The sequence below is a fragment of the Heterocephalus glaber genome, unplaced genomic scaffold (genome assembly GCF_053883595.1).
Source record: "Heterocephalus glaber isolate CG9 unplaced genomic scaffold, H.glaber_assembly_v1.0 deba00001472, whole genome shotgun sequence".
In the NCBI taxonomy this organism is placed as follows: Eukaryota; Metazoa; Chordata; class Mammalia; order Rodentia; family Bathyergidae; genus Heterocephalus; species Heterocephalus glaber.
In genome coordinates, this window is record NW_028258315.1 from 42,112,059 (window position 1) to 42,125,034 (window position 12,976).

General features: G+C 39.4%; 1 protein-coding gene across 4 annotated transcripts in view; it reads right to left on the reverse strand.

The window, feature by feature from the left end:
- Nucleotides 1–3,745: 3,745 nt before the first annotated feature.
- Nucleotides 3,746–12,976, reverse strand: part of Itih2 (inter-alpha-trypsin inhibitor heavy chain 2) — a 39,028-nt gene continuing 29,797 nt past the window's right edge. For all 4 annotated transcript variants that reach the window (XM_004854536.3, XM_004854534.2, XM_087181969.1 and 1 more), the window contains 6 exons: nt 12,054–12,188; nt 8,362–8,475; nt 7,794–7,992; nt 6,878–7,050; nt 6,089–6,200; nt 3,746–4,052 (listed from right to left, as the gene is read on the reverse strand). In XM_004854536.3, the coding sequence (XP_004854593.1) occupies nt 3,911–4,052; nt 6,089–6,200; nt 6,878–7,050; nt 7,794–7,992; nt 8,362–8,475; nt 12,054–12,188 (875 nt within the window). In that variant the 3' untranslated portion in view covers nt 3,746–3,910. The remainder of the gene's footprint in view (nt 4,053–6,088; nt 6,201–6,877; nt 7,051–7,793; nt 7,993–8,361; nt 8,476–12,053; nt 12,189–12,976) is intronic.

Below are 12,976 nucleotides of genomic sequence, written 5' to 3' on the forward strand. Positions count from 1 at the left end.
AATATTCAGTTATATCTTTAGATGGACAGGTTTTTTTTTGTTTTTTTGTTTTTTGTACTGGGGATTGAACTCGGGTCCTTGCACTTGCGCAGCAGGCAGCGAAACCACTGAGCTAAATCCCCGGCCCTAGATGGACAGTTTTTAACCCCCAAAACATATCTAATTTTCAGTAATTTACAAGCATAGTAACTCAAAAGTAATTTAAAAACAAACTTGTGACCAAGGTATAATCTGAAGCAAGTCTGTTTTTTCTCAAACAAAAGGCTTACACTTTCCTGACAGTAAAACATGTATGTCTAATTGGTTTAATCATGACTGAGTGGTTGATGCTTGAGGAAAGCTTTGAACATAGGCTATATAAGCCTGAAAGATGGTTAATATGTCTCACAAATAGTAGCACAATAATAGTCCAGCCGAGATTTAAATTAAATACTAGTAGTCTATGAATTCCCAGTAATCAAAACAAATGGTCGTGTGTCTAAGGAAATCAGGATACATTAAAACAAGAAAACTCTAGTGAAGTCTTCATTTTGAAATTGAAAAAGATTTGGCATTACTGATTTTAGTTTCTATTTAATTGAGATTCATTATTGAATTATCAAGACATGAGTCTACTATAGCACTTTGTTTTCACGACTTGGAGATTTTATTTATTTTATATTTTGGTGCTCTGGATTAAACTTAGGACCTCGTGCAGGCTAAGTACACACTCTACCACTGAGCTACACCCCTAGCCAAACCTGGAGAGTTTAAAATGTCCTAATGAAGAAATATATAGTTAATTTTAAAAACAGCTTTATTAAGTTATGTTTAAAATTAAATACTAGTATTGTGTACAAAACTATTGATCCAGCATCAATTGTTTGTCAAGTGCTCCAAAGAATAAATAAGCATACTTAGGTCATTCTCAAGATAGTTTTTCTTCATTGCTGAGAGGCCTATTGTTTCAGAACCTAATCAGGAGGTAACCAGGGGAAGTTGTTCTTTTCCAAATATTTCTGTTCATTTGGTTTCTTTGTTTGAAATCTAAGACTGATTATTCATTTAAAATTCAAAATTAATTATATAGACAAAGCATATTTCTACTGTCAACAGAGATCCACATGAACAATTATAAGATCACTTTTCCAGAAAATGACTTTCAAGATGCCAACTATTTATAAAAGTTTGATAATTTGAATTACGTATATAGATGTGATTTTAAATCTAATTTCTTTTTATAGAACTCTGTTACTCAATATCCTGCATAGATGTTCATTATTATTTTTATAGCCACTGCACAACACATAAAATACTAGGAATCCAACTATACTTAAATATCTAATGGTAGCTATTTTAAAGTCAAGGTTTTTACCAAGTAATAGAAATTAATTATAAGGACCCACTTTTGAAGTTTGTATTAAATATTAGCATTTTTAGATTAGTATTTTTGAAATAGGAAATAGAAAAGATATATTGGATTTTGAAAAATGTGTCATGGTTGGCTATTTTTATAGAAGAATATAATGAAAAAGTTGTGCCACATACCTCTTTAGCACTGCAGTTATTTTTAGATTATAGAAATAATCACCTTTCTTTAATATTTTATAATTAATCTAAAGAAACTCACTTGGTTGTTTAAATATGAGTTGGATATGTCCAAAGGAGTTTTGCCTACCTTCTAGAAGGAAAAATGAATTCTACCGAATTTTGGAAAGGAAGTTTCACAAAAATGTACACATAAATAAATGTTTAAATTATTTTTAAGGGCAATTTCACCACTGTGGCCTTTGAAAATGTACTTGTTTTAGGAATTGAATTTTTTAAGGAAAATTGTGAACAAATGAAAGAATTATTATAGATCAAACTTGCACATTACCACCCACCATCTATACTAATACAGACACAACAGTTAGTATTTTACTTCAAATTTATAGTTTATTTTGCCTTATAAGCTCCATTAGCTTTTTGTTAGGACTAATTTTTTTGGGGGGGGGGTACCAGAGATTGAACTTGGGACCTTTCACTTGCAAGGCAGATGGTGGAACCACTGAGCTAAACCCCTGCCCCATACTTTTTTTTTTTTTTGAAGTGAAGTCTAATACAAGGTTTAGAATGTAAATGGTATTTGTTATGGCTTGGATCTAAAAGTCCCTCAAAAGGCTGACATATTCAGAGGTAGACTTTTGGAAGATGATTGGATCACAAGGCCTCTAACTTCATCAGTGGATTAGTTGAAATTAATTATGGATTCATAATTTGATGGCATTATTGGGAGATAATGGAAACTTAAATGATGAGGCCTAACTGGAGGGAGTGGGTCATGGGGGCATGATCTTGAGGATTATTTCTTGTCCCCAGTCCCTCCTCTCTGGCTCTTTATCTTTGTATCCTGGCTGTTATGAAGTGAGCAGCTTTCCTCTGTCACACCCCTATACCATGATGTTTCTGCCTCACCACAGACCTAAAAGCAGTGGGACCAGCTAACCATGGACTGAAACCTCTGAAACTTCTGTAACCACGAGCCAAAATAGGCCTTTCTTCCTTTAAGTTGTTGTTCTCAGGTATGGTATGTTGTCACAGTGAGGGAAGCTAACATAATAACTTTTAGAAACCATATAAATACAAACAAAAGTTCTACATGGAATGCTAAGGAAGACTCTGAGTTCACACTATGTTATGTGATTCACAGCTGGAGGGGTTTCTAGAGAATTTGGCACTATGATTCTCTTTTGTCATTTAGTGATGGGAGTGCTGTACAATTAGCCATCTGAGGTAGCATCCTGAGTCATTTTAAATGTGTAGAGAATTTGAGGAGCAACAGAAACTCCAGGGAGGTCTTCAAATAATCTCAGAGAAGCAAGACTGTTACGTAATTGTCATTTTATAAGCAGACACTTCCCCAATTGTGTTATATCTTATATGGAGAATGTGTGAACAGAAAGGGGTTGTTCTGATGATTAATTTTATGTCAGTATGACTGGGCCATACGTGCCCAGATAGTTCATCAAACATTATTATAAATGTTTCTCAGAGGGCATTTTTGTGAGATTAACATTTAAATTGGTAAACGAGTAAAACAGATTCTCCTCCTTAATGTGAGGCCTTATCCAAAGTTGAAGACTTGAATAGAACAAAACAGATGATTCTCTCCCAAGTAAAAGAGAGTCCTCAGCAGCCTGCCCTCAGACTTCATTGGCAATATTGCTTTTACCTACCTGATGGCCTTTCAACTGAAACATCAGCGCTTTTGGGTCTTTAGTACTATTGGCTCACTCTGCAGATTTTGGACTTACTAGCCTCCATAATTATGTGAGCCAATCCTTTTAATAAATCTATTGGTTTTATTTCCCTGGACAACTGTGACTAATCAGGCCTCATGAATTAAAAAGGTCCTCAAGGCCCAACACTATGGAGGGAATCTTAGCCAAGTGTATTGGGCCATCTCAGGTACCTTAGCAAAGTTATCTCTGAAGAGAATGACAGGATAACAGCATAAATCTTGACAGAGCAACTAAGATCAGTAACCTCCTCTATTTACTTTCATGTTCAGCCTTCTCCTAACTGAACTTTCCTGTGTAACTAAATAAAAAATACACTCAATCTGCAAGGTTAGGACCCAATTCAACAATAGTGAAACCATTATGGTAAATGCCATGGGTAGGCCTCTGCCTGCACGCCACCTTGAGTTTCCAAAGCTGCTGTCCCTTGAAGCACCTTGATTAACACACTATAGCCTCTGAAAAATGCAATAAAATCCTAAAGCTTCTTTGCAAAAACATTTATTTTCTTCAGATGTGTTAACAGACTTGGTCAATTACCATTGGTTGGGTTTTAAAAAATTATTCATACTGAGGAAGGGCTACAAAAGTGACAGAGGAAAAAAGTGTGTATTTATACAGAGAATTTCCAAAATTATAAACCTTTAAGGTCATTTGAGGAAGCTGTAGAGCTGAGGCACGAAGTAATCCTTGTAATATCCGTCGATGAAACCTTTTCCACTGTTGTGCACAAACCAACAGGGAACATCTGTTCCAAGCACAATGTCCATTCTGTAGTCTTTCTGTAAGCCTCTGCAAGGAAAATGGTGTGTGTGGTCAGGGAACAGACCAAGCATGGCTGTCCTGGGACAGCTGGTTTTCGTACCCCTTCTTATTACCATCTCTGCCCAGGCCCCACCCACCTTACGCAAGTTGTACATACTGTCAGAGTCTAGGGATTGGTGTTGAAATGTCAGAGTCTGGGGTTAGTGTTAGAAGGTCAGAAAATAAGAATTATGTCTTTAGATATAATTCATATAACCCCCACAGAGTTTAAACCTCATGGACCCTTCCAGCAAGGTAAAAAGCAGGAAATTAACAGAGGTGGGAAGAAGGCAGGAATCAAACTCCAAAGTGTTGTAGGCCAATCTCATCCTTCACCCTGAGACACCTCTTACCCTCACTTTATGGATGAGTGTTTTATTTAAGGGTGACTCAAGCTGTTTCTGAGAAAATTCATGTCCTCCACTTGCAGGGCAAAGAAGCAAATGATTTGCAAAAGTACATGCACATTGCCATTAATAAGCCATAAAAATATGTAACTGCTGAGCCCACAAGTCAGCTCTGCTTCAGCTATGCATCATGAGGTGCTTGTAGTGGATTACAGTGAGGCCCAGCATGTACATTTTGTCATATAATAGAAGGTCTTTCATGAAGCTTCACATAATCATTACTAATGCGTGCTCATTGTTTCCTCATCATGCTCCCTGATGCCCATTGGTAATTCACTATTCTCTTATCTTGTAAACCGACACTAGCTGAGTGCTACATTCACTAAGAACCCACTGTTTTAGTTCACAAATCTATTTTTTGTAGTGGCACTTATCATAATTTTATGGTTTACTATTGAAATATAATTTCATTAAGCATATGAAAGCCAATGACATTTGGAATCAGAAAGCTTTTTCTAGGGCCGGGGATTTAGCTCAGTGGCGCCACACCTGCCTTGTAAGAGCAAGGTCCTGAGTTTGATCCCCAGTACTGCAAAAAAAAAAAAAAGCTGTTTCTAAGAAAGTAATGTTGTCTTCTTCATAAAAATTCTTAAAAGACAAAAATTGCTTTAAAAGGATATCAAGGGCCGCGGATTTAGCTCAGTGGTTCAGCCACCTGCCTTGCAAGCTCAAGGACCCGAGTTTGATCCCCAGAACCAAAAAAAAATTAAAAATAAAAAAATACAAGGATATCAAATTATGCATGGGTGAGACAACTAAAAAACTATAAAGATGTATAAGTGGTTTGCACTCAAAATGTTATACAAGTGTATAAGTTCTCACTTCTGGATGAAGCATATGGATATGATTTGTGCAAGAAAAGCTACACAAAAATGCATTCAGTAAATCTATACTCAAAAAGAAGGCTTTACATAAAAACATACTTATAAAACCACACCACTTTCATGGTTCATGGGTATTTTTAAGATTTCTTCCTTTGGACAACTGTTATGGTTTAGATACAGAAATCTCATATGTTCAGAGCTGGGGTTTTGGGAAGGTGATTAGACCATGTAGGCACTTTAGTAGGTGAGGACTGGTGGGAAGAGGCTTGTCACCAGGGGTGAGCCTTTGGAGAGTCGGTCTCAATCCCACCTCCCCCCTTCTCTTTGCTTCCTGGGTGCCATGAGGTGAGCAACTCCACCATGGCCTTTCTGCCTTGGAGCCAGCCAACCATGGACTGGAACCCCCAAACCATGGGCCAAATTTAACCTTTCCTTCCTTAAGTTGTGCATGTCAAATATTTTGTCCTAGTGACAATAAAATAACCAATACAGCAACTTTTTGTTTCCAACTTGTGACCATAGGGCTTCTGATGCATGAAGATGAGAATAATAAATAGATCAATTAGTCTTGGAATTTCATGGCACAGACTTACATATACAGACATTATTGACATTTAAGGTGGGCTATCTGAAATGTCCTCATGCAAATGTTATATATGCATCTATCTTTAGTGCATTGTTGTGTTTGACAGAGGAAGAGCTTAAAATGCCTTTTTTCACGCTTGTATTTCAGTGAATGAGTCCAGGCCTACAGGAACCCTTTTTGTTACTGTCTTATGCATCCCAGACCTACCTGGTGACAGTCAGTTTCTGTCCTTTCACTTCCATGCTTGCCTCTGGCTTCTTGGGGTCCTTTCCTGGTCTCTCATTGGAGATGTATATCTTTGGCTCATGCATGAACTGGCCTAGTGAAGCAAAGCACAGACATTTATATGTGACTCAAAGTTAAATAAAAAGACAGGCCCATCACTGGGTTCAAGTGATATGTTGACTCTCCCTCCAGAATTTCCAGGGTAAAAAGATTCTTGGAAAGGTAAAAGAGCAGCAATGGGAAGGAGGAGTCCTTCCTGAAAGCTGATCTCTCACAGTCTTTTTATACATAAAGTCCATCCACTGGACCATCAGTAAGCTGACTGCTCATCTGACGGCAGTGGGGTGAGATCAGCACTGGTAAGCACAGTTCAAATCATAGGAATAGGTTTGTGTGTGATGTCAAATGCTTGCATTTCAACCCTTCTTAAAATGCTAAGAACTGTTGGCTGGATGCTCTGCCTGGAGCACAGACTTCCTAAACCAGTCCATCCCCCTGTAGGTAAAAGAAAATCTTCAGCATTAAACTTAAAATGGCTCTGCCCCTTCTTTTAGCTCCTCCAGTTTGTGATTCTGAGACCCTGTTCCTGAACACCATTATCTAGAAGGTCAAGTGGTCCTGGCCATTGTATTCCAGAGTCACCACACTGCCACGTTGGTCCTGTACTCCACAGTCACATCTGCCACCTCCCCTAATTCTAACTGCCACCATCCAAGTCACTAAAGATCTTGAGTGGCCCCATAGGTGCAAGGCAGCTGAGAGACACCTCACCTATTAGTCCATGAGCCTTAGGTGAGAACTTGTTTGTAGGGGGAATGTAGATCCCCAGAAAGTCTACGTTGACTGGATGCTTCTTCCAAACACGATGCAGCAGAATGGAAAAGGACATTTCTTTATCCAGGGTGAGAGTCACAGTTTTTTCTTTATTCACGGAGACAACCACCCTAGTGTGAAAGACAACTGGGAACTAAGGATTCCAGAACAGATATTTTAGCAAGTTATCCTTCTCACCCTTACTCAGAATGCTTCATTCCTCCCAGTACAATTCTACTACTTTTCTAAGAGTTTGACAATGTTCTTGCTATGGAGTGTTGTTTTAACTCCTGGCTCTAAAATTCTGTCATCTGGCATGTTGTAGATTAACAGTTAGTTAACAGATACTAATTGGAAACATACTCTGCTTAAGATATAAAATCATCGTATTTAGAGCACACTTTCTGATGTAGAGCCTGCTGCAGATTTCAGTAGTGCTTACTTACTGTGTGTCATGCATGAGCCTAGGCACTAAGACACAGTGGTGATCAAACACATGGTTCATGTGCCACAAATAGTGTACTGAGTAAGAATGATTTTCCTGAACATCAATTTCCCTCCTTTTAATTTTTTTTGATGACACTGGGGATTGAACCCAGCGCCTTATCACTAAGCTACATCCCCAGCCTTCTTTTATTTTGAGACAGAGTCTTGCTAAGTCACTAAATCACCCAGGCTGGGCTCGAACTTCCAATCTTCCAATCTCAGCCTCCAGAGTGCTGGGATTACAGGTGTCTGCCACCACACCAGACTTGCTCGACTTTCTCAACTTCCTTATATTTAAAATGATTACTTTAAGTTCTATGTTGATGTTGTTGGTGACTGGATTTATTTGTGCAGCCTGTGTGAAAGATAGGCCCCAACTCAGACTTGCCTCGAGTTCATGACGCGAGCCGTATCAGACCAGGACAAGATGGATGTATGAGAACCATGGCTTATGGTGATGTTCTCAGTGCTAACTTCTATTTTCATGTCTTCACTTTGGAAATAAAATCCCAGTTTTCCAAAATAGGTGCTTAGTTTTCCATCTTGGGGCTTCTTGGCACCAATAAGCTGACCATTGACTAAAATTCCTATAGAAGAAAAAATATTTTCTCTCTTTTGTACTCTAGCCATTTTCTTTTCTGCATGTGTGGCACCATAATTTGGGTTTATAAAACTTGGCAATTTGAGAAAATCATCTTGTTTCAGAATTTACATATTTTTCTTTATAAATCTTGTTTTACAACTGATATATTTTATTACAGTGATTATGTTAAAATAAGATCAGCTAGTTTGGACTTAGATCATATATTTTGAACTATAAAACAATATACTGATGATTTAATTTCTTATAAATGATCAGAATTTGAAAAATACAGAATTCCTCTTAAGGTGAAAAAGAAATAAATCCAGGTAGTGACCTAATTGTCTAATTCAAATATAATTTCCCTTTATTTTACCTGATTCTGGATCAGAAACCAGGTTGAGGATTTTTCCAGGTTCTGAGTCAATATTGAAACAAATATTCTTCTGGCTTTTTGGTAGGTAAATGATGAAATGTGGGTCATTTTCAACTAGAAAAGATACAAGAAAAGTGAAATAAAATCATGCAAAGGAAGATTTTGATCAGTATTTTATTGCTGAACACCTTCATTTAACGAGAACAAGTATTTCTTGTGCCTAGATACATACTCAGTAACTATGTTAGAGATACAGGCCCCAGTGATTGGTAACTGTTTTAGGGATAGAGGTCGCTGTGATTCATACTTGTGCACCACTGCCCCTGTGTCATGGAACATCCATTAGGGCTTTATGTAATTTATAAATGTAGTGGATATTTATTTTGTAGCTATCCCATATGTCTAGGCTAGATACTAGACATAAAATGAATAAGAAAGACACAGGAATAAGAAATACATGTAAGAAACAAACCCATTATATGTATTATTTTATGTTGCCATATATAGTAAAGAACACATATCATTGTTGATGTAGAGACTAATGTTAATCAAACCCAAGAACAGAGAAGATTCAAGCTACTCTTAGGCAAGGGCTTCTTTGTTTCTGATATGATTATGCTGAGGATCCATTCTAGTCCTCCCTCCTCCCCATTTAATTCTTCAACAAATACTTGAAGAGGGGAACCAAATATGTGCAAAACACTATGTTAGACAATGTTTGGTACAGCTATAAAAATATCAAGGTCTATACCTTCAGGCAAGCAATAATTTAGTGAAGGTAGCAGATGAAACGACCAATCTAAGACAGAGTGAAGGAAATGGTATAGTAATGCCCCAAGCACAGCACTGTGAGAATGAAGGTAAAAGGTGATTTTTAACCTGAGCAAAGCTGTCTTCAACTAAGTTTTAAAAGTAGGAGGGGAGAAGGGAAGACAAAAGATGAAGGAGAGAAGGATTTTATTCTGAGTGGGTAAAATGAGATAGGTATGGAGGTAGAACTCTGATTTGTTTAGAAAGTGACTCAGTGTGGGCCGAGGATAGGTCCTTAGAGAATGCAGAAAAAAAGATGAGATGAAAAATGTAGATCTCAGAGTCCGTGAAACACTAAAACATGAACCTTAATTCTATTGGGTAGGTAGTTATTATAGGTTTAGAGGATAATAAGACATGATTTCACTCTCAGTTTAGGAAAATGACTAGTGGCAGAGTAACTAGAGTATTGCAAAGTAGATAGAGGAAGATCATTTAGAGAATAAAGCTGTAACCCTTTCAGGAAATGCTGCATTCGAGCACCAGCCTAAAGAGTGGAACTGGCAAGGAAAACCTAAGCGACATTTCTGTAGGATTGCTCAGGGGAGAGGAGCAGTTAGCATTGCTGGGTGTCTGGCCTCAATGACTGACAGGGCTAAAGAAAGGGTGAATTGAAGACAACTACAGAGTTGTGTTTGCTATAAAAAGATTGGAAGAGTAGGCTGCCACATATGGAGACGTCCCTGTTTCTAGATCTTTCTGCAGAGCCCCTTGCAGACACTAGCCCAACTCATTCTCATTGCATCCTTGAGGAGAGGACAGATCACATCATAGAGCCAGTAAGATACGGCCCCAAGGCGTCTGACAACAAATGCTACCTCCCAACTGTTCTGATCTGTTGCCTAGAACTCACACATTTTCAAGTGTGCATTTTTTTTTTTATTTTTGGTACTGGGGATTGAACTCAGGACCTTATGCTTGCAAGGCAGGCACAGCGCCACTGAGTTAAATCCCCTCAAGTGTGCATTTTGAAATGTGGAAACTGGGATAAACTAATTCAGGGCACAAATTATATCTTATTCTGTGTGTGTGTGTGTGTGTGTGTGTGTGTGTGTGTGTGTGTGTATGGTACTGGAGATGGAACCCAGGGCCTTCACATTGAGCTACATCCCCAGCCCTTTTTTATTTTCTATTTTGAGACAGCCACTTGCTGAGTTGCTAAATTGCCCAGCCTGGATTCAAACTTGTGATCCTCCTGTCTCAGCCTCCCAGAGTGCTTTCATCCCTCAGACCAACAGGCTCATGCTGTGAGTCAACGTTTGGTTAACTGACTTTTGCTGGAGCCATGCCCTAGAGAGTATTATTAAAGCATGGAACAAGGGCTCATAACTCATATTATAACTTCCTTTATACAAATACAGATTTTGAGATGTTTTGCTTGAAGAAAATGGCTTTTATGAAAGATAATGATCAGTTTTGCCATTTTATTTAACTCCACCAGTAAAACCTTCTGATGAGCAATGGTGAAGCAGAACTGCCATATTGGGCTGATATAATTCTAGGCAACAGAAATGAAGCCCAGGTTTAAGTGAGTTGGGTTTGAGACTCGGCTTTCCCATCTGCTCATGCTTGTCCCTCTTATGAATAAACTCCCTGTTTGCAAAACTTAACCATTTCAGTAATTGGCACACTGTGTCATGGGCCTGGTTTTCTACTTGCTGCCACTTCCTCAGCGGTGTCCTGTCTCACATGTTGAGAGGGAGAGGACAGAGAGGCTGACCACTGCATGAGGAAGCTACAGCTGCCAAAACTCTCAAGAAATACATTTTCCTGGCCTTCAGATAATTGCACCTGCTATGTACGGCTCCCACTGCAATAGTCTATAGAAAGTTGTGGGGTTTTTTTAAGACTCAGCAAAGCCAGGTGTGGCGGCACACATCTAATTCCAGCACTTGGGAGGCTGAGGCAGGAGGATCTCTGTGAGTTAAAGACTGGTCTGGGCTACATAGTGAGTTCAAGGCCAGCCTGAACTTCATAGCAAGACCCTGTCTAAACAAAACAAAACAAAACAAAACAAAACAAAACAAAAACCTAAAAACCAAAAAACAATAAACCAAACTAAAAAAAAGACTGAGCAAAACTAGACTTTTTATACTCTATTTAAAACAAACAAATCCCACAGAATAACATGCATTATGGAGGAAACAACATTAATGTATTTTAGGTCTCTAAATTTAGAGATCCTAACCTCTAATAATAGCACGTATTTATTGAGTGACAGTTATGTGCTCATTATTATTTTAGATACGTTTCACATTTAATCAATAGCCTAGCTACCGAAAAGTATATGTAGAAGTATCATTATTCCTCTTTTCAATTGGAAGGAAGCAAAGTGCAAGTACGTTATGTAACCTGATCGAGTTTGCGCAGAGGGCGTGAACGCTGTCGAGAAGGGAGAAGATCCTTTTGCTGACGATGCCTATCGGCCACCCTATGGGAGGAGCACCTCTTCCGTTCCGGGGGGTGACCTTATGCAGTTGGAATGGGTGCCCTGGACTAACTTGTCCCCCTCCAGATTCCTAGGTGAAGCCTAAGCCTCCGTGCAATACTGTTTGGAAATGGGCCTTGCGGAGGGCGGCAGAGGGCGGCAGAGGCCCTGGTGCCGGGACTCCCAGGAGGAGGCCCCAGAGAGCTTTCTCTCCTTCCAGGAGTGCACACAGAGAAGAGATCAGGGACCACCCAGAAAGAGGCCTCAGAGTGAAGCTCGATTGCTGGCACCTGGAGCTTGTCCTTCTACCACCAGAACGGAGGTACATGAGTCATTTAGGCCTGCCAGGCTAAGGTACGGAGCTTCTCTCAGTGGAAGCCCTCTATGCCTGTACCAGACACCTTGCCCTCCATTCTTCCGGCTGAGGAGCAGAAGCAGTAGGAGGCGCTCTTACCTCTTATCACATGGGAAGGTGGCGTGGCCTCCATTGGTGGCCCAGCTACCAGAGACAGCGCGGTCGGCGTCGGGGAGGGGCTGGCCCAAGATGGGATGGAACCTGGGGCAACTTTGCTGCCGTAGTAGAGGGCACCTGTGTGACAAAACCTGCCTCCGTCAGTTCCTAGGTTCATTTTTCCATAGAAGTTGCTCAAGGCATCAAGAACCTGTTTTGTGCATACCTACAGGTTCTTGGTAAAATTTTCACCCCCTCCCTTTTTGCAGCCCTGGAGGGTGAACCCAGGGCTTCACACATGCTAGGCAAGTGCTCTACCACTGAGCTAAACCCCAGGCCCCCTTGCTTTTATCCCAGAGTTCTCTCTCCTACATTATCCTCACACTGTGAGGGCTTGTGTTCAACTAGAAGAGAGAATATTATGTGATTTTCAATAATTAAAATAGAATTATTATTATTATTTATGAGACTGGAGATTGAACTCAAGGCCTTCACACTGAGCTCACCCACGGCCTTCTTCAATTAAAAAAAATTTTTTTGGACACAGATTCTCACTAAATCGCCAAGTTGAACCAGTTGGGCTCAAATTTGCCATCTTCCTGCCTCAAACTCCCAGAGTGCTGGCGTTGAAGATGTGCCCCCACCACATCCAGCTTTGTTCATGTATTTTAAAAAAAAATGAATGATAGTCTCAAGTGAAGTATTCTATTTCATTAGTTACAATTTAGACAGTGACTTGATTTTATTTTACAAGATCAATATTCACCACACTCCAGAAATATATCAGTGGCAACTGTTTAAACTAGATGAAAAAAAATCTGAACGTTGATGTTAAAAGTGAGTGTGGGGGTTCATACGTTTTAAAAATTCCTTTGGAAGGTGTGAGCAAAAATGTTTGAAGACCACAGCAATAAACCACCCTGCAA